Genomic DNA, 19,383 nt, shown 5'->3' on the forward strand with positions numbered 1-19,383 from the left:
CCAGAAGATATTTGTCCATAACTTCCCTTGCTTCCATGTTTTACCATACTCGTCAATCACCATAGCGAAACATCATATGGTTATCATCGAGACCCAGCTGAAAGCCACCAGATTCGGTGCTCTGTCGGCCAACACTTGGCCAGCTCCCGTCTCTGAGGCGAATAGTCAGGTTCATCACGTCCGTGCTTCTCGTATCTCGTAGCGATCATCTGGCTGATTCTACCTTCTTATAGGGCATGCAATCTCATGCGAAATACGGCACGGGAGCTGGTGTTCAGACAGTCACCGCTCACACAATAATCGAGGACCTAGGGAGCATGGCTCGTACGGACCATGGCCGAAACAAACGCAGGGAGAGACTCCTTCCCGCCAGATGATTTGCCTGAGTTAGGCCAATTTCGCATCTCTTGTCAAATGCATCGCCTAGAATATCCGGGGCTCTTGAAGCCGCCATGGTTTTCCAGCGGAGATCACGGACCGTACCCCATAGTGAGCGATTGATATGCCTCTTATCATCTCGACCTTGTTGGAATTCTCAGAATATTTCGCTTATTGTGAACATCGCCCGATAAGATGATCGCCGCAGGGTTTAATTCCTTGGAACGTTGGACAGGTTCGTGATCGCGTCCGTGATCGTTAGCACTGCGCTAAACACTTCGCTGGGACGCCAAGCGCCAGCTGAAACCGCCGACTGATGATCAATCCCTGCAGCTATGCATTCTATAACTGCGGCTGAACTTATGAGGGCATTGAGGGGAGTGCATCAGTATTCAGGAAACCATGGTACCGGTACACCCAGCGGCTTGGCCGAGGGAGAGTCAATGACTCTTACGCCTCGTCGAAATGACTCGAGTTGAAAAATGACTCGAGTTGAACTACGTTCGGATCCCGAATCATCAATCATGACTCTCAGCAATCCACATTCTGGTCAACACAGTGGCTGGACGTTCGATCTGACATGGGATTTGGTTACTCCTACTCGACACGAATTTGGAGGCCGATTTCATCGTATCGTCAGCTGCGGAGTTGTACGTTCTGCAAGAGCGATTTACTCCGTTGGGATCCAGCCGAAGTCACGCCGAAGAGCCAGACACAAAAGTGCCAACGGCATTGATACAGCCCTTTATGGTACATGAATCAGGAACGGAAGAAGGAATGACGCGACGTGAATTACAACAATTAGGAAGACGTAACAAACCATCAAGCCGAGCTCCTTTCTACCCCGTTGCCCAGACGCCACACAACTATCAGTCAATAAGGGATCAAACACGTCGACCAAAACCCACCGAGATCTTTTGAAGCCAGAAAAGCATGGCAATAGTTATGAAAGTAATGGTAATGGTAAAAATCCAGGGTATTTGTACAGAACATAGCAAAGGCGAGAATGAAGAGAGAAAAGGTTCGAATGCTAGCTAGAGCAAGCAACCAGATGAAGGTGAACCGACGCAGATGGCTAGTTCGTTTCCATCAATAGTACTCCTCCTTCTCCAAGATCATAATCAACTCCGTAAGCTCCTTCCGCAGCGACCTATTCCGGTCCCATACCTCAATGATCTTTGGCCGGTGACTCAAGAACGAAGCCTTCTTCCAGGAGAGCCCGTTAAACCCCGGCGCAATCCCATTCGGCAGGTTTCGCGCAAGATTACGCAGGACCAAAGCAGCCTTGTACGCGACACCCACGGGCTCGCCGCGCTCGCTAATAGGCGTATCCATGTAGAACCACTTCCTTACAATGCGCTCCTGGAGCACAGCGCGCTTCGAGCTCGGGGCTTCCGCGTCCGCGGGCCGGTCTTCCGGGAGATGCGAGGAGACGTGGCCGGCGACCATGGCTGTGTTCGCGCTGGAGCCCGAAGAGCGGAACTTGGTGCAGTTGTCCCACTGGCATGTGTGGACGGGTGTTTCGGCGTTCTCGAGGTTATATTGCCCCGGTGTATCTGTTGGTTTGAGGTCCATGTGATCTGCGAAGACGTGGTTGCGGAGGTCGGACGGGGAGGCGAAGGCGCGCATGCAAGACTTGGAAGGTTTAGAGTTGTCTTGCCACTTGCAGTAGATGTAAGGGAAGCCTTGGAAGGTGTATGCTGTTTCTAGGGGGCGGATGCCCTTGATGATGAAGCGGGTTGAGGAGCCTGGGCCGTTAATGACTTGGGCCTGGGCGTTTGTGAATGTCGTGCTGACGTTCTTGATGAACTCTGCTGCCGGGAGGACGCCGCCGCCGGGGACTCGAGGGTCCGCGAAGCGGCTCTGGTAGGCTTGCCAGAGGGCGATCTGTGTGATTTCGCACTCCGCATCCTCGACAAAGCAGCAGCGCAGCCAGCGCGAGCTGCGCTCTGGTTCGGATAGCTCCATCAGCTCTTTTAGTAACTCTGAAGGGACGCGTGGGATTTCGGCCGGAGGTGGTGCGACTTTCTCTTCTTGCAAGACGGTTTCTCTCTTGCTCGGCCGGCCTTCGTGCACTAACAGTGCGATCATGCGTGGAATGAAAATGGTCCGGAAATTGAACACGTCCATCATAGTCTCAATGTTTTCGGGTGCGAGAGTGTATTGATACCAGAAGTCAAGTGCGCCACTCAAAACGTCCTTGTCCAGATCGATCAAGGTGAGCAAGTATAGCTGTTGCAGCGCTTCTTTTGGTATGTTCTCTATTGCGCGGTTTGCCTCCGGCTCGTATAGCGCAGTGGAAAAATGTGTGAGAGCCCAGAGTGCACGAACTACATGGGCGCGATCGGCCGAATAGAGGCAGTTGAGCAGTGATATCCACAACGGGTCTTCGGGGTCTGTCCTCATGACCTTGGTTACTTCCTCTGCGATATCGAGTGCGTCGTTTTTGAGCTCGTTCAGCCGTGGCTGGTCCGGGATGTTAATCATAATCACTAAGAAATCTCGTAACAGACCGCTGGCGGACCGTGATATGTATAATGCATTGTCCGGTAGGATGACCATGTTTCTGAGAATGAGAGTGGCTTCCTTGATATTCCGGAGGCGGTGGTTGAACTCGTACGTCTCCAGTGAATCATCAGGCAGCGTGACCGGAATCTTTTTGATCCTGTCCAGTATGTCGCGAGTGCCGTGCAGTGCATTAAGGACATTGACACGATCAGTCGCTTGTCCAAAATCGTACTGAAGCTCCCATTTGACACCAGTACAGAGGACTGTGACCTCCATAGCCTTTTCCATCAGGTTCTCCGCGAGCAAGGGGAAACCTTCAAACTTGAATTTGTCACCCCGCTGATTTGATATTTGAACAAGATGGTACAGCGCGAAATCGACCTCGTCTGGGATGCCGGATTGTAACCCATAATGGGCACGTTTATAGATATGGTCCGCTAGTCTAGGTGTTAGCCGTTTGTTGAGAGCGTGAAGAGTGTTTGGGGGACGAGGGGCAGGGTAATCATTTTACGTACACTTTGGGACTTCAATAAATCTCAGAGGGAAGTAGGGATCATAGAAGTCCGCTTGTTTCACTGTCTTGCCCTTTCCAAGATAACTGCTGAAAAGACTCGGTCGATTTCCGGGTGTCCAGACATCGCGCGTCGACATTGGAACCCGGTGTTCCTTGCCTTCCCAGTTCTCGCTCGCAACGTGTGGGCTGCCTGGATTTGCAGGCGACATCGAATGCGTCTGAGCATGGGCTGGCTGTGGGGATTGATTCTCGTGCATGTGTGAGCGGCGTACCGGCGCGGTGTCAGGGATGAAGGGTTGGTTGACCTTGGGCGCTTGCCGCAGGCCCTCTACAAAAGACATGGTAAGTTTAGCAAGCTAGCCACAAAGAGGAAAGAGCTTGGTTTGGTTTCTTACGTCGTAGGGATGTACGTGGAGTTTGAGCACTCATTTTGGCTCAGCCTGGGCCTTTCACACTTTCAGTGTCACCCGTGGATTTTACAAACGTCGTTCCTTCCTTGTCGCAGCGAAATTAGTAACCCAGCACGTCCAGAGCAGGCCTGCTTGTTGATTGTACCTTAACAGGCTGAACGCAGTTCTCCGCTTTAGGGCTGGGTATTCGATGATCGCCCTTCGATGGGACGCGTAGAGTCGCTCGTTAATTCGATCGTCTCGCCTGTTGTGTCTTGGTTCCCAATGGCAAGCCGAAATCTTTATCACGTTCGTTGTCTGCAGGGGCAATGATGTGTCTGCTGGGGGTGGTAGAACCGGCCGCGAATGGTCCACGAGCTCGGCGCGGTCCAGAGCTATCGCAAATCAAGGATGAGGTTGCTAACCTGGCAACGACAACCGGCGAGGGCAGACACGGAAACTCAAGGGAGGGTACACGGGCGCGTGTACTGAAGTTCGATAGCGACAGTGACAATCTGCGGGGAGGGCAATTCCTTGGTTGCGGGATCGATCGGTCCTGGCGTCTTCCAGCAAAAAGTCCGCGCTCTCAGTCGCCAAAGAGAGGCCTCAGGCGCGTATCCGGATCATCGTACTTCCGGGTCTCTGTCGCCTACCTTGATGTCTGAGGCATCAAGGCAACTACTTTCTTCAATAGGAAACAAATACGAAGTATACTGTCGGATATCGATTGGGTTGATAGTGCTGTCCGCAAATCAGTTATTGGATTGTTGACATTCAAAAATATATCACTGAGGTCAGCAGCATGCCTTCGTGTATACTAATGCCGGTGTGCATCCATTGCCCGGCGTCCAGGTCACCTGCCGTTTTGGACGGATCCGTCCACTCACTCTGAACTCAACTGAACCAATTCATCATTCCTAAGCATCATCTATTCGACCAGTTTTATCCAAATTGCCTTTCTATGCAAGGCCTTTATCCAGCATGCCCCAGTCCTTCCACTCCCAGCAGGCTCAGGGGCCCATCACGTTGGCCCGATTCCAGCTCGCTAAATTCTCTTATACGTGCACCTCTGTCAATCACAGAGGGCCATTAACTTGGAGTCATATCCTTGGTAACGGGAACCTCATTGGCGTCTTCGAAACATATACGACATGTTCGTCTGGGAGGGTTCTGTTTAGAGTCCTCGATAACCTGGTGCCACTGGTAAATATATTTGCCAACAAGTCTCCAAGTCTACCACAAAAGCCCATCCGCTAAACATATCAACAGGAAGAGATTTGTATTACAGACCTCATGAATGAATTTGAACATCAACTGCACTCCAGCCAAAAAAGCTCAGGAAGACCACCCTTCGCCGTGGTCGTGAAGCTTCCTTGTCTCGCTGTCAAGTATCCGCAAGGACCTACATACGTGCGCTCAGCCTCCATAAGCCGGATAATGCAGTACTGACAGCTTCACAGATCAAGCGCTTTCAAATAAAGTTTTTGAATGAGAAGGACTTCTATTCGGCGCTAGCTGTGCTCAGCGAGATCAACTGCCCTTTCTCGGAGTCGAACATTAACTCTGTGCGGCCTATGAACAGGCCCGCTACGGCACTCCCAAGCGTTGGACGGATTGATTCTGGCCCTGGCCCTGGTCTACAGCGTTACCCTTCAACTACAATTGAGACTTCCATACCGAGCAGCAGTGCGTGTCTACCGTTCAGGTCGTCCAGTATCTTCACGAGCCCTTCAACCAGAACGCCTGCATCTAGCGTTCCTCCACATCACAGATCATCCAGCATCATAAGAGACATACCTCCAGGTACGCGTCTGGAGCCTTGGGAGCTAGACAATTGAGTCTCACATAAAGCTACAGATACAGTCCTTCCACCCACGGCTTCCAACTCCGGAACACTATCTAGCACGAGCCGTCACTTCATCAGCAGCGCTTTAACTCATAGCAGTTCAAGTAGCCTTCATAAAGCTCTATTCGAAGACAGACCCTCGACCAAAAATATACCACTAGCCAGCACCAACCCAGACGCAGGCAGATTCATGCGACCAAGCACATCCACAGGCTTTACAGGCTTCCATGATGTTGAAGAATTACAGTCACATATACCTCCAAGAAGAGACCTGCCTTTCTCTGTTCCAAAGGCTAAAAGAAGTCGTTCGACCCCTGAAGCAACAGATCAGATCACTACCAAGAAGGCTACCACAGGTATAAACCCCCTCGAACAATCATGCACAATTTGCAATGTACCACATATACTCACCATGCTACATAAAGCCACGAATACTACAGATAAACCCTCTGTAACGTCACCGTCATTGCCGAAAGGAAAGGGGCTGGTACTGAGAACATCGAAGGGTCAAAACTCTCCGAAGAAAGCCCAAAGCAAACCGGTTCGGGCGAAATCACCCTCCTCAATTCCCAACAACCCCCATGACCAGACGATGAAAGCTTCCACATCAGCGACTACCACAAACTCAGCAACTAAATCACACAGAGTCGCTGTTGAACCACACTCCGAACCAGTCTTCCTTTTTCCTTCCTTCGCAAATGGAGAGCCCACCCCTGCAGAAGTAGCCAACTACATATCTAATCCCAACCCCACCGTAGAAGAAACAGCAAGGGTACAAGGCTGGCTCTGTGCGCTCCTCCAGGATGACAATTTCCTCAAACTTGCGGTGGATGTCGAGGCCCTCTGGCAGCGGGTTTTTATCGGAATAGGGCGAGTTGACTAACGGACATTCGAGTATTTATCTTGCTTTACTGCATTTTGATGCTTCCATTCGGTGCTTGGTCATCGTTGAGAGCCCGGTTCTACGATTGCTATAATGATGGTTGCGATTTGATGGCCATGTCATTACGTGTTCTGTTATATTGCCCAGGCATCTACCCATACACAAAGTTAAGTGTGGCGTTGTTGTTCTCTCTCGGCTTTTGTTATCTTGCAGATCTTATGCATTTGAAATGTTATTCTAAAGAGAAAAGTTCATATATAATGAGAACGAATTGAATGCATTATTCACTGAGTGCAAAACAAACAGCAATGTGACCCTATATCCCGACAAGTGATACTGTCATATAGTAGCTATAGTAGATAATGGGTCAGGAAGCTATCGTCAGATATAGTCCCAAGATACCCAAAGAGTTGAAAGAAACAGCTAGAATACAGAGTAGAGAAAGAGAAACGATGCCCCCATAAACAAAGTCCGAGAAGCGGATATGTCCTTTTGTTGAGGTACGATGAATCGAATCAATGGAGAAATGAAGCTAGACAAGATGAACGCGTCGGATCCCCATCAGCTAGCTAGGCAGTTCGTAAGTGCAATGTGACTGTGACCAGAGGTAGAAACCTAACGAGACCGCCGATAGATCAGACCGGAGAAGACATTGAGGTATCCCTCCTTAGTCAGCAGGGTAAAGTCAACCACGATGCGACCCTGCGGCGGCGCAGCCGAAGCCAAGTTCGGCGACGTAGCGGCCATATTATGATTCTCGGTCGATGGAATAGCAGAAGGCGGCGGGGGCGATGCATTCGCAGCAACAGATCCCTCGGCACCAACAGCCAGGTCGGCAAGGTGCTGGAGGGAGCGCTGCTCGTTGGGGCCGACGACGGGGGGTGGAGCGGCAGAGCCGATGCGTCCTAGTTGAGGATCGTGGAGCTGAGTCTCCTGCGACTTTGTGCGGCGCCATTCGAGGAAGAGGCGGATTTTGGCGTCCCAGGATTCGGTGTGGAAGACTTCGCCGAATTCGGTGGGGCCCAGGGCGCGCTTTTCGCGCTGGTCGAGGATGTCTTCGACTCTCCCTAGGGTTTGCCAGCATTCATCGGTGTATTCTGGGAGGACGGACGCCTCGAGAAGGGTCATTGTTGCTATGGCTAAACTGTGGAAGTCGAAGGGGGTGGATGGGCGAGACTGTGAGATTGCCCTGTGTAGTTCGTTGATGACTTCTTCGGCGCTGAGGATGATCTCGTACGGGCTGTAGACGAAGATGTGTCGCTTTATCAGCAGCCGCGTCGTCCAGTACAGCTGATTCTGTAAGCTTTCGATGAAGCTATGGGACGAGTCGTTTCCTTGGCCATCCGATGGGCCTTGGAAATCGTTTATTCCAGAGAGGCGTTCGAGGGAAGCCGCCAGATTCGCCGAAACAACCCGCCCAATGCCAGTGTTGGACTGGCAGATGTTGTGTTCGGCCGCAGCTATATTGACAATTTCACTCAAGAAGGTAGAATATGCTTTGGACGGTTAGCAAAAGAAGATCTTAAGAAGGAAGGTATACGTACAGCCGATTCCGGCCGCCACAGCACCGGCAACCCTTTCATCCTCCCGACCACCAATGTCATACGCCACAAGGACGCTCGGGTCAGCGACGCTGACAGCGTACCAGCGCGACAAAATCGCCAAAGATACCCAGCTCCGCCTGGCGAGATTCGCTTCCGAGTCGACATCGGGATCAGATATTCGTTTGGCCCTCAACTGACCGAAGTTCTTCGCGAGGTCGGAGCCGAGCTTGGTGGCGGCCTGGATCAATGTCGGCTTGGGAATGCCATCCTTCAGCACAAAGTTGTCCGGTCCGCGCGCGTCGCAATCTAGGATCATGAGAAGCGTGCTCTGGAGCCATATCAAGTTTAGCGCCGACGAACGGACTAGAGATGACTGCCGAGTGTAATATAAGAGAAGGTCTTGCGCATTATCGTATGACGTAACCCTTTCGAAAGTACTGGCCACGCGCTCAGTGTTGACGCGCGTTAAGGTGTATAAACTGTAGAGGAAAATCTCTTGCACTTCACGGCTGCACTGGTGAAGGAGCCCGAGTAGGCGGTCTTTTGTGCTTGGTAAAATCGGGATAATCGGGTGGACCTTCTCATAGTACCTACGTCTGTTAGCTTCTGATAGAGCTTCTGGCAGTAAAACGTACGCGTTAAGAGCTCCTTCATCTACACCTAAAGGTGCCATGTCTTCCTCATTCTTCGGTATATCAGGAATCTCCAGCCCAGCAGGAAGATCGCTCTCATTCCCCGTTGCCCAGAAAAGGTTCCCGGGCTTGGGCGCTGAGCCAGCGACAACGGTAGGATTGAACGGGTCCGACGCGTTTTCGCCCGCATCTAGGAAAGTTAATACCGATACTTTGCACACTGAGGACGAGACTAACCAAAGGCATTCTGGGGGCGCGAATTGAAATGGGGTTGAGCGATAGAGGAGCTAGGTAGGCCATCAAACACAGAGTATGTTCTCTTGCGGCCACCGATGCCGCCGGTATCCATCGGCGACGAGAAGTCCTGGTATGCTCGAGGGGACGGCGCTTCGTTCATAGGTTGGTACGGCATGTCCGGATGAACCATAGCAGGCTGCATCTGGTTTTCGAGGGTATGCAATCGCTCCGCAAGTTCCTTGATGTACCCTTTACTGGGACCGCGCTTCATCGGCACGCGGCTGAATTGGCAAACCACACCCAGCCGACGACAATTGGAACAGGTTTCGACTCCGGATTCCGAGCTCGCATCGCAGCGGACCTATTAAGAAAGCTGGGTCAGATCATGCACGAGTCTGTCGCGTGACGGGAAGAAGAAAAACAATAGACAAGCCAAAATACCTTCTTGCGCCTGCACTCATCGCAAGCTCGCGAGATCTTCGTCCGCTTCCTCCTCGCGCTCTGATCCCCATAGCTAAGGTCATGGTTTGGGTCAACGCCCACCTGCTGACTCGGCGGGAAGGGAAGCATGTGTTGCTGCTGATGTTGATCCGGCGAGGACGGACGGCCCATGTCAGCGGCGCCGGCATTTGACGAGCCCAAAACCATCGATTGCCCGTGATGAACGCCATTACTCGAGCCATCATTAATTCCAGGGCCCGAAGTTTCGCGCGAAAGCTCAGCGGACAAGAGCTCATCGGTCGTCAACTGGCGGTTTGTGTAGTACTGCATGGTGCCCTGACCGATCTGCGCCGCGTTGGGCGACGGGTAGGATGGCGCCGGAGGCATATCAGAGTGCTCGCGAGAATTCATTGCAGCTAGCGGCGATAGAATTGCGCGTACGAAAGGGTTGTTGATGGTGGAGCGAAGCTCCGGATGATGGATGGGAAGGCAGAGGGAGTTGAGTTGAAAGACGGAGAAGACGCGAGGCCAGCAGGAGGCAAGGTTTTACAGGCTAAGAATTACTTGGGCGGGGAGGCATTTTGAAGGGGCTAGCGCCGAATGCCCTCGGCGTTGAGTAGGACACAGCACTCATGTTCGCGCAACTTGATGCAGAAATATTGAAGACAATATTCCGGAGAAGCTCTCGCGATATAGTTTAGCATCTTGGATGATGATCGCGCCGACGCGGAGGCCCGGCTTTTTGTTTCTGCGTCCTGCGACGGATTAATACTATTTCCCTCGCGCCAGAACCAAAATAGACCTGCGCTCGAGTTAAGAGGGTGTGGTTATGGCTGCTGCGAAGACGGGAATTATTGCGAGTTGCTATTGACCGCGACCGAGTTGTCCCTTTGTTGCTTGAGACTATCTCCTGGTTCTGAATGTGAAGCAATTGATGCAAATCACATTCCTCGCAGTCAGCACCACAGCTTCACTGAGCATGTCGCGACTCTTTTCATTGCCAAATTTACGAACCATCATAGTCAAACAGCCATTCTAATCTTATATTACAGCACTGTTTGGATTTATGCAGATCCTTGTCGGTGTTGGTCTGATAAAATCTTGGGTCAAATCTTAGTATATTGACGTAACACATATGCACTTGCCTGCCAGTCGAGATCGCTCGAAATAAGCACAATATGGAGGATCGCAGTATGCTTATCTACGACCTTTTTGGTTCCGGCGCTGCCATTGAGAGGGAAAGATTGACCAGGAGACAAAGGTTGAGTATATGAAAGCAGTATGGATCAATCGCAGGACACTATTAATGCCTCTCACAGGATATGGTATGATGTAGCCCCCGAGCAAGAGCCGCTGTTGGTTGGCAGAGCCGAAGGAACATTCTTTCAAGTACCATTGCATTATGCCTATACCAATCAATAGCGAGTTAGCGACCTAGGTACAAGAGCACGCCGCGGATGGAAGAAGACACTGCAGTGGCCGTCAGCGCCGACACAGCGGACAAATTCCGTTCCAAAACAGACCGGACCCCCGGAGCGTCCGCCGTCAACTGAAACGTCGACGACAATTTGTTACCGAAGGCCAAAGTTAGCTGTATTCACCGATGATCCGATCCATACCAGGCGTTCTGCACTCTGATATCAGAGCGATGCTCAAGACAGGTCCATCGCGACGACATCGGTTAAATCAAGTCTGAGCTGCAGCCTTCCTAGCGTCGGACATTTGGAACCACCATTAATACCCCGTAGACTATAATCCCATGTCCAGGAAACGGGAATTGCAATCGCGACATAGCGTCCCTTGGTGTGGGACTGTCTAAGACTCTGGGGAAGACGTCGGTGTCTGGGACGAAGATCCACCGGAAGAGAGCGTTTGCTGAATGTAGAAAGTCGGAACAGGGATGTATTATTCGTCCCTGAATGCGTAGAGGAAGTATTTGCAGGAACGAGCAGGATAAGAATCGTATTGAAGCGTGGTTAGAATGCCAACCACTCAGCCTTCTTGGGTCGGACGTCCCTCGTAGAGTCCGTATACCCTTGTTGAAGATCGCTAGAGGCTGAAATTAGTTGTGCTCCCTGACAGACAGAAAGTAAGTCCGTCTGCGAGCTGGAAATCAGCACAAGACGTGAACGCAGTTCGCTTGATTTGGAACCCCCGAGGAGACCCGACATTGATCCTGGGGATACTGGGATTGGTGGAGGATCGATCTGCCCCATGACCGACCGTCGACCGTCGAAGCGCTGCAGACGCCCCAAAACAGCAGCTGTGACGCCATCCTGCAGGCCCAGCACTCCGTTTTTCGTTTCCCACCGAAGATCTGAGTCTGCGAAGACCAGAAATCATCACCGACGAATGAGCGATGATGTAAAATTGTTCCCTCTCATGATTCATGAAGGTGGCAGGGTCCTTAAAGTTGTTTGTGCTGATCAGTACGACAAGAACGTGATCTTCTCTATGGCAGAAAAAGAAAAAACAGAGACTCGACCGTTCGCTCGATCTGCGCGGGATGGGTATCATCGAGCAGAACCCCCATTCACTACTAGTAACTTCTAACTTCAGTGCCGGACGGGATGTTACGTACTCGGTAACTGAATATGGCACTAGTCGTATACCAGTATTACTTCGAGGCATGTTTTGGATTCTTGTACGAGCAGCAGTAATGGCGAGCTGAGTCCCTGAGCAGCCACGGCAGCAGAATGACTGGCCCCAAATGCATGATCGGTCTGCATGGAAGATCAAAAGCGCTTCTAGAAGGATTGATGGTAGGGATGTGGCAAGTTGCAAGTCATGAGTCCATGCCCGCAAAGTATGACCGAGCCAGTGGTGGACGGCCTGAATATAACTGGATTGTCGGTGAATCCCTGGGTGAGCCCCTCAACTTCTCAAGCCGAGTCCGGCTTGTCGACTACATGTGAAGAGTATCCTCTACGAGTCTGTCTATATCAAACTGACGTTGTGCGGTGGTCGGCCCGGGTTGCCCCAGACTCAGACCCATCAACCAAACTCCAACGGTCCGGCCCAGCCTTATAAGGGGACTCTGAAAGGAAGCATCGCCACCTGTGAGTCCTTATCTGGGTCGTAAGCCCTAATGCTAAGGCACAAGGAGCAGCCAGATGCGTGAACCATGAAACGGTTGCTCGAGGCATAGGTGGAAAATCGGCAATTGCCCAGAGAAGCCCATGCGTCGGTAGATTTGCCCAGAGACAGACTCTGTCGTGATTTGAGTCTTACAGGCGTTGCCCTGCGCAGTGCGCTCCCACGTAATGTATGGTAATGTGGCATTGTGGCTATATTAAGACCTTCAGCGATAGCGCCGATCCAGGGGCCTAGAAGGCACCCGATTGCAGCGAGGATAGCGAGGAACTTTGAGACAAAACTGTAGCAGAGCAGGGCGTAGGAATGCGCATATGTACTCTGTACGTTGTAACCGGGCGTGGTGCCTGGATGAAAGGATGATGATGTGGTGATGTGGGCTTGGGAGAGCGCAGCACGAGGTCCCATAATTTCGATGAACAGCACTGAATGTGGAGCAACACTGGAAATATGGATCATCAGTGACGCTGCCCGTTCTGACCGTGTTCTGACGACGACGTTCGTATGGGATGAGGGCGACTGTTCCTGTCAAGTACTGTCAGATACTGTCACGTACGGCACTCCGGCGGCGCACAGGCACCAGGCGCGCCACTCCACAGCACTCGCAGGCGCTCGCAACTACTTCTGCCCCCTCGCCCGCTGTTCCTCTTCCCTCTCTCCTTCTCTCCCCTTTCTCCAGGGTTTCTTCGCAACTCTGCGTCGACATCGAGCGTTTTCTCTCTCTCTTGGCCGCCACAGCCGGTACTTGGTGTCCTGTCTCACGGCCGGCGCCAAACGGTGCGTAGGCTTTGGCCCTTTCGTTGCAATTGACCTCTTCGTTCTGCCTTGTGCGCAGCCTTGGCTTTTTTCGTTCTCCCCCAGACCGACTGTCCCTCCCGTTCCTGGTACCTGGGTTGGCTTGCTCCCGCGCAATTGACCACCCCCCCATCCCAAACCAAAGCTCGAGTACACTGTTCGGAACACCAGTCGCGATCTGGCCCCTTTACAGGTTAAACGGCGTTTCTGTGATCTGGCTGGTGCATTGGGATACCCCGTTCAAGATACCCCCTGCTTTCTTGGAGTTGTTCCTCTTTGATTCCTAGACGGACCGCACATACTTATACCCTCAACCTTGGCCTTGAAGGCCCTTTCATTTTCCCTTTCAACGCACTCCCCATGCTGGGACTGCATCCGCCGCACGAAAGAAAACGATCCGAATCAAGATTTTACGCAAAACTCAACCCATTCAACCTAGAGCAACGGTGTGACCTCATACCGTGCTCCGTTCAAAGCTCAGATTCTACAAATCTCGCTGATTATATTTCGCGAATCATCGCATGTGCCAATCCCAGTAACCGCGGCAATGCTTATTGATGGCGAGAAGTGGGCTTGTGAAGCTTGCGTCCGGGGTCACCGTGTTAGCAGCTGTCACCATAGTGGTAAGTCGCTCATTTACATTCTAGCCAGAATAAGACCGTCGCAACTAACTCCCCCCACTATAGACCGCCCGTTGACCCATATCAACAAAAAAGGCCGACCAGTCTCTCAATGTCCTCACTGTCGCGGCCTACGCAAGTCCCGGACAACCCACACAAAGTGCGAGTGTGGTGACAAGAAGAAGAATAGCCACAAAAATGATCTAGATCCCCATGCTGCTGAGAAGCGGGATCTGAAGCGTGAGCAAGATGTTTACGGCACTCTGATTCATTGTTTCTGATATGCATATTACAGAGGACTCTCGTCCAACAAAATGTGGCTGTTGTCATGGACAGCGCTGTACCTGTGCGCTGAAAAAGGAACCCCATCTGGATACCGTACCAGAAACTGGTGTCCCACCACCGGCTGCGCCTCCGTTGGAACAACCTAGGAAACCTCAGTTGACGTCGACCAAGTCGGAAAGCACGCTCACCGTATTCCGTGATGGTCACCACAAGCCTCCCCATAAACACAACGACATGGCTCACAAATGCGGTTTACCCTACACGATCCCACGGTCTCATACCATCCACGCGGCCGATACTGCTCGTCGTTCTACGGAACATTTGCCTTTGGCTCAATCCTCTTTTATGGGCGAATCGATCCCGAACCAAGCGCAAGAACGGCCGGGCAGTATTTACGGTTTCCACCGTCGCGTCAAATCCGAGCACGGGTCTCCTGAAAATGCCCCTGTGGCTCCTCTTGAAGATGTCCCAACGTCTGTTCCCCCACTCGACCTCTCGTCGCTATTTTCTCATTCACAACCGACGGAAGAACCCAACAATGGTGGTGTTCCTGCACCGATACCAATGTCCATGCCAAAGACCTCTCTAGAACCAATCGACACATCTGGGCTATCTTTTGCGCTGCCGTACTCCACCTTCCCGACAACGAATACTTCCCCAGTGAGCGCCATGCCGTTCCAAGATCAATGCCAAGAGACATTCTTCACTTCCCCCGATAATGACCTGGCATTTTGCTCTGCAGGACTCAACGCTCCGCCAGTTGATTGGTCAGGTGTTCCACTATCATCGGCCATGCCAACCACAAGCACGCAGCCCCCCTCTTACGCTAGCATCGACTACGGATCTATGGCCACGGGGATACCGCCGTCATCGTCAGATGTTTCGGAATTCGAAGACTTTGGCCCACTCCCCCATCTGGGGCATACTGGCAACGACCCGCACGACCTTCATAGCGTGAGTGAAGGCTCGGACTCTGAGAATTACCGTTTCAGCTCGGCTTCATCGTTTATGGGCCTTCCCCAAGCGCAGATGCTCGCGTCGAACGATCTAGGATCCATAACAATTGACGACTTCCTCAAATCCGCCAACGAGTCAGCCGCTGTAATGGAGCAACAATTACAGGTCAGCATGGGAATGGAACCTAAAGTTCTCCCTACGCAAGGTGCGTACACCATGTCTGATGATCAAACATTAGACAAATCCATGGCCAACCCGGACAACTTGCCCATGGCAAATCCTGCAGCAGAGCCGATTTGGGCTACTACGCTTTTTGATCCTAACGCTGCGCCCCTGGATGACAGCAACTTTTTTGCACAGCCCTGGGTTCAATAGCACGGCAGCGGCAGCAAAAGCTCTAAAAATTTGATTTAGTTAGAGCCTGCGGTTCCTTTCTGCGCTTTACCACCACCTCCACACAGTCTGTGACAACACCAAGAAGTCTTCACGACCTTGATGAGAGATGATGATAGATGTCTGCTCTTTTGTAAATTTGTTCAATTAGCCCAATCTGAGTGAGATCTTACTACTGTATAAGAGCCAATCGATAAAGCTGATATCCATTTACTTGATTTTACTGAAATTTTGCTCCTGCCGACCCGTGTATATCCTGTTTCAGCAGCCCGTGATGCTCGCTTGGAATGCTGCATTGTACATAGAGCCATGATTTGTCACTATAGATTTCCTGCTGCCCTTGCATGCTTTCGGAAAGACTAGATCACGCGTCGGAATATCCATCAAATTGCAATTTAAACCTAAGCTTGGTCCTAATTAAACTCTGTACTAGTAGCGGTGTGACAATAACTTGAAATAACCCAGACTCAGCAACCAGCGGTGAATAAAGAAAGCAGAAAGTATGCTCCTCCGTCAGGGATCCCAGCTACGATCACGATCATGATGAGGTGAGATGCCGCCACCAAGCGATCAGTCAGTCAGGAAGGTGCCTACCTATTTTCGATCATTCACAGCAGCCCACTGCATGGTATAACATCAAATCAAAACCTTCATAATATATATTACAGCGCCCCTGGATAAGTTACTCCAAATTACTCGACTGGCACCAGACGCCAGGGGAATGTGATGGATCACCTCATTATGCCGATCAGCAAGGGATGAAAGACAAGCTTTGCCCGACCCAAGGCTTGTCTCGACTTGGCACGTTTCGTGCTGGAGGGGTCCAGTTTGCGTCACTGCATGGTTGGAGGCGGGGGATTTAATTTCGTTACTACGTAGTGATTTTGTTGGTTAGTATTAGTGTTTGGATTTTGGTGCCGCTTAGCCGGGTGTTGCATCCCTGTCTAGCTTACTCTTACCTGGGTAAGTAAATACGTTGCTTAGGTATGGAGGTTCGTGGTTCGTGGGTTTGTGGGCTCTTTTCTAATTTTCGTTACACCGTAAAACTATCATTTTTTGATCGAGGATTTACTGGAACTCATCCGTGGTACCCTTCTTCCAGTCTGCCCATAAATTGGGTAGAGCTGCGAACGGCAAACGGCGAACCAGATCTACAAGTAGTGTGCCTGTGGCGGATGGGCTGAGCTAGGGTTGACAGTCAGTGTTAGTGACACGGACAATTTTCAAGAGCACAGACCCAGACAGAATCAGAAGGAGGGCCAACTTTCAACGGTTCAAGCTGGTACATCAGCATCTATCGACTACGGCACCTGCTCCTAGGAATGGGGCGATCTGCCGGGCCGTCGTCATTTGGAACCTGAAGCCAGGACAACGGATATCGTAGATCAAATATGTCTACCAGACTTACGTACTTTAAAGCTTGAACTTGCGGGTTGTTTCAGACTAGGGGACTATATAGGAAAAGTCTAAAAAAAGTGATCCGAATGGTTGTGCATTGGGGTATATACACTGAGCAGAGATGCAGTACTATCCAGACACGATACTCGGTCCTTCCAAGTTCCAAGCGAAATGTGGCAACCTAACCAGTTGTCGCTCTATATGATGATGATGAAAATGATAAAAATGGCGAGAATGCTGATGCCTGACCATCAAGCTTCTATTTATATTTGGTCATAAATTCAGAGTGGAACTTGACGATACGCTCCACCCAGTCCGTGCCTGGGGCGAGGAAGGTCGTGCGGAAGTGGAGCGTGTTCTCCTTCTGACCGAAGCCAGAGCCTGGGACGACGCAGACGCCGGTGGCGTCGAGGAGACGGAGGCAGTAGAATTCGTCGGCGGCGCGGCCCTCAGCAGCGGCGGCTTCGACGGCCTTGGAAGGTAGTGTGATGGTGGGGAAGAGGTACATAGCGCCCTACCATAAAGTCAGTCAAGTTGGTTCATTTCCGCGTGCTAGAAGCACGTACCTGAGGCTCTTGGCACTCGACACCCTCCATTCGCTGGAAGGCCTCATACAGGGCAAAAGCGCGCTGGCGCAGTCCGTCCCGGATACCGTTGTACTCCTTCTGATACAGCTCGTGGCTGGGCTCGCCCTGTTTGGGAGGGTTTACCATAAGCTCGACTAGGCACTGGCCGATGACGGGTGGGCAGAGCATGATACTGATGAACTTGTACACCTGCGCGGCAACCTCGGGATCAAATCCGACCAGTTCAAAGTAACCACCACGATGACCACACTCGCCGACCATACCCTTGGAGGTACTGTGAAGAGAGACTAGCTCGACATTGTCGTATTTGCCGAAAACCTCCTGCTGCAGCTCCCGGAGTCTCTTCTTGAACGATGTGAACTCTCCAATGAACACGTTTGTCTGGTATACCTCGTCTGCAATAACCACAAGCTTCTCCTCCGCAGCGATATCAAGAACACTCTTGATATCCTCTGGGCTCAGAGAGGCACCAGTGGGGTTACCGGGGTTAATAACCACGATAGCGCGGACGTCAGTGCCAGCAGCCTTAGCCTGTTGCAACGACTTCTTGATCGTGTGGATGTCGGTACCCCAAGCCTTCTGCTCCTCCAAGTGGTATGGAACGCACTGCGCATTCAGCAGGGAAAGGGTGGCTGTGTATAGAGGGTACTGAGGGATCGGAACAAGGACACCAGCGTTCGGGCCGTTGCAAATAACGTTCAACAGGGTGTTTACACCGGACGAGGCACCACCAGTGAGGAAGAGTGATTGAGGGTCGGCGGGGAATCCATCACGCTCCTCAATGAACTTGGCCACACTCTCTCGGATGAGAGGGGCACCCTGGCTGTGACTGTATGCTCCAACGCTCTGGACTTCCGCAAGAAGCGTCTCGGCCCGCTCGATAACATCATCTTGGTAGCCGAAGGACGTACGGAGGACCTCCTTATTGCTCAACAACAATGGGTTCTCGAGGAGACTGAGGACTTGACGGAAGAAGGTGATGGGCTTCTGGTCGAGCTGCTGGGGGTTACCAATGTTGGCGAAGATGACACTGTCGAATGGCAACGACTTGTCTCCCTGGGCCAACCTCACACGGTATTCCTCCGCCTTGACGGCAAGCTCACCACGAACGGCGTACTTGGCGGCCTTGACGTTCGAGTTGATGTTGTCCACGTCCAAGCAGCGAACAGCCGCAGTCGAGAGGGCACGCTGGGAAGCAGTCGGCACCATCGTTTGGGTCGCCATCGTCGAGTCTGGTCAATTGAGAAGGCGTCAGTGTATGGATGCTTGTGCGGCGGGAATCTCAGGTCTGGCCACGCAGTTGGGCGAGTGGTTCCATTTGTAGACCGGGAAGACGCTAAGTCAAAGCAGCTGAGACAGATGGCTCTTAAACCACTCGTCCAGGATGTCACGAGGTGTGGACTCTGCCCAGACCACCGATCCGGTTCAATCGGGAATGATGGGATGGGGAACACGAGACATCAGGCAGGCGGAGGGGGCGGGCGTCAGGCTCTCGGGGGTTCCCGAAACACTTACCCGACAGCACACTCGACCTTCCCGCGGCTAACGCTGCCTTGGAGAACGATCGAGGCTGAGGAAATTGGCTCTGTGCCCGCGCAAACCGAGCATTATTCGGCCGCCAGATCACTGCCCGCCGCAGCGGTGTCCGCATCTGGGATGCGATCCTTTGCCAGGCCATATTGTATTGATCGTTTCCCGCGACACTTGTCGATGAAAGTGGCAGCCAATGGCGCAGTTCAGGCTTTCTCCGCCGTGGGGGCTAACGCGGGGGTTTCAAGGGCAATCGGCTGGGCGAACAGGAAATCCGACAACTGAGCGCTGTCTTGCTGGCGATCCGAGTCGAGCAAAGGGCAGCAAATAACAAGCTGAGGGGTGGAAATTGA

General features: G+C 52.0%; 4 protein-coding genes across 4 annotated transcripts; 1 reads left to right on the forward strand and 3 right to left on the reverse strand.

Annotated features, from left to right (window-relative positions):
- Positions 1-1,301: 1,301 nt before the first annotated feature.
- BDV17DRAFT_175323 (putative chromatin remodeling complex subunit (Rsc9)) lies at positions 1,302-3,973 on the reverse strand. The gene is made up of 3 exons (XM_073754841.1): positions 3,796-3,973; positions 3,402-3,728; positions 1,302-3,323 (listed from the first exon to the last, which is right to left on the reverse strand). Exons 1-3 carry the CDS (start codon positions 3,827-3,829, stop codon positions 1,468-1,470), a joined length of 2,217 nt encoding a protein of 738 aa, XP_073619615.1. The 5' UTR covers positions 3,830-3,973; the 3' UTR covers positions 1,302-1,467.
- A 2,744-nt stretch (positions 3,974-6,717) lies between these two features.
- BDV17DRAFT_175400 (putative C6 finger domain protein) lies at positions 6,718-10,093 on the reverse strand. Its single transcript, XM_073754842.1, has 4 exons — positions 9,373-10,093; positions 8,932-9,292; positions 8,063-8,884; positions 6,718-8,014 (listed from the first exon to the last, which is right to left on the reverse strand). The coding sequence occupies exons 1-4, from the start codon at positions 9,781-9,783 to the stop codon at positions 7,134-7,136; spliced, it is 2,475 nt and encodes an 824-aa protein (XP_073619616.1). The 5' UTR covers positions 9,784-10,093; the 3' UTR covers positions 6,718-7,133.
- A 3,048-nt stretch (positions 10,094-13,141) lies between these two features.
- On the forward strand, positions 13,142-15,920 carry BDV17DRAFT_253773 (copper fist DNA-binding domain-containing protein). The gene is made up of 3 exons (XM_073756688.1): positions 13,142-13,883; positions 13,947-14,120; positions 14,176-15,920. Exons 1-3 carry the CDS (start codon positions 13,808-13,810, stop codon positions 15,495-15,497), a joined length of 1,572 nt encoding a protein of 523 aa, XP_073619617.1. The 5' UTR covers positions 13,142-13,807; the 3' UTR covers positions 15,498-15,920.
- A 1,252-nt stretch (positions 15,921-17,172) lies between these two features.
- Positions 17,173-19,178, reverse strand: BDV17DRAFT_279499 (putative alanine aminotransferase; the record flags this gene model as incomplete). Its single annotated transcript, XM_073759727.1, has 3 exons — positions 17,173-17,427; positions 17,480-18,732; positions 19,016-19,178. 3 exons carry the CDS (start codon positions 19,176-19,178, stop codon positions 17,173-17,175), a joined length of 1,671 nt encoding a protein of 556 aa, XP_073619618.1.
- Between the last annotated feature and the right edge of the window lie 205 nt (positions 19,179-19,383).

The sequence above is a fragment of the Aspergillus undulatus genome, assembly GCF_047715775.1.
Source record: "Aspergillus undulatus strain CBS 261.88 unplaced genomic scaffold BDV17scaffold_5, whole genome shotgun sequence".
Classification (NCBI taxonomy): Eukaryota; Fungi; Ascomycota; class Eurotiomycetes; order Eurotiales; family Aspergillaceae; genus Aspergillus; species Aspergillus undulatus.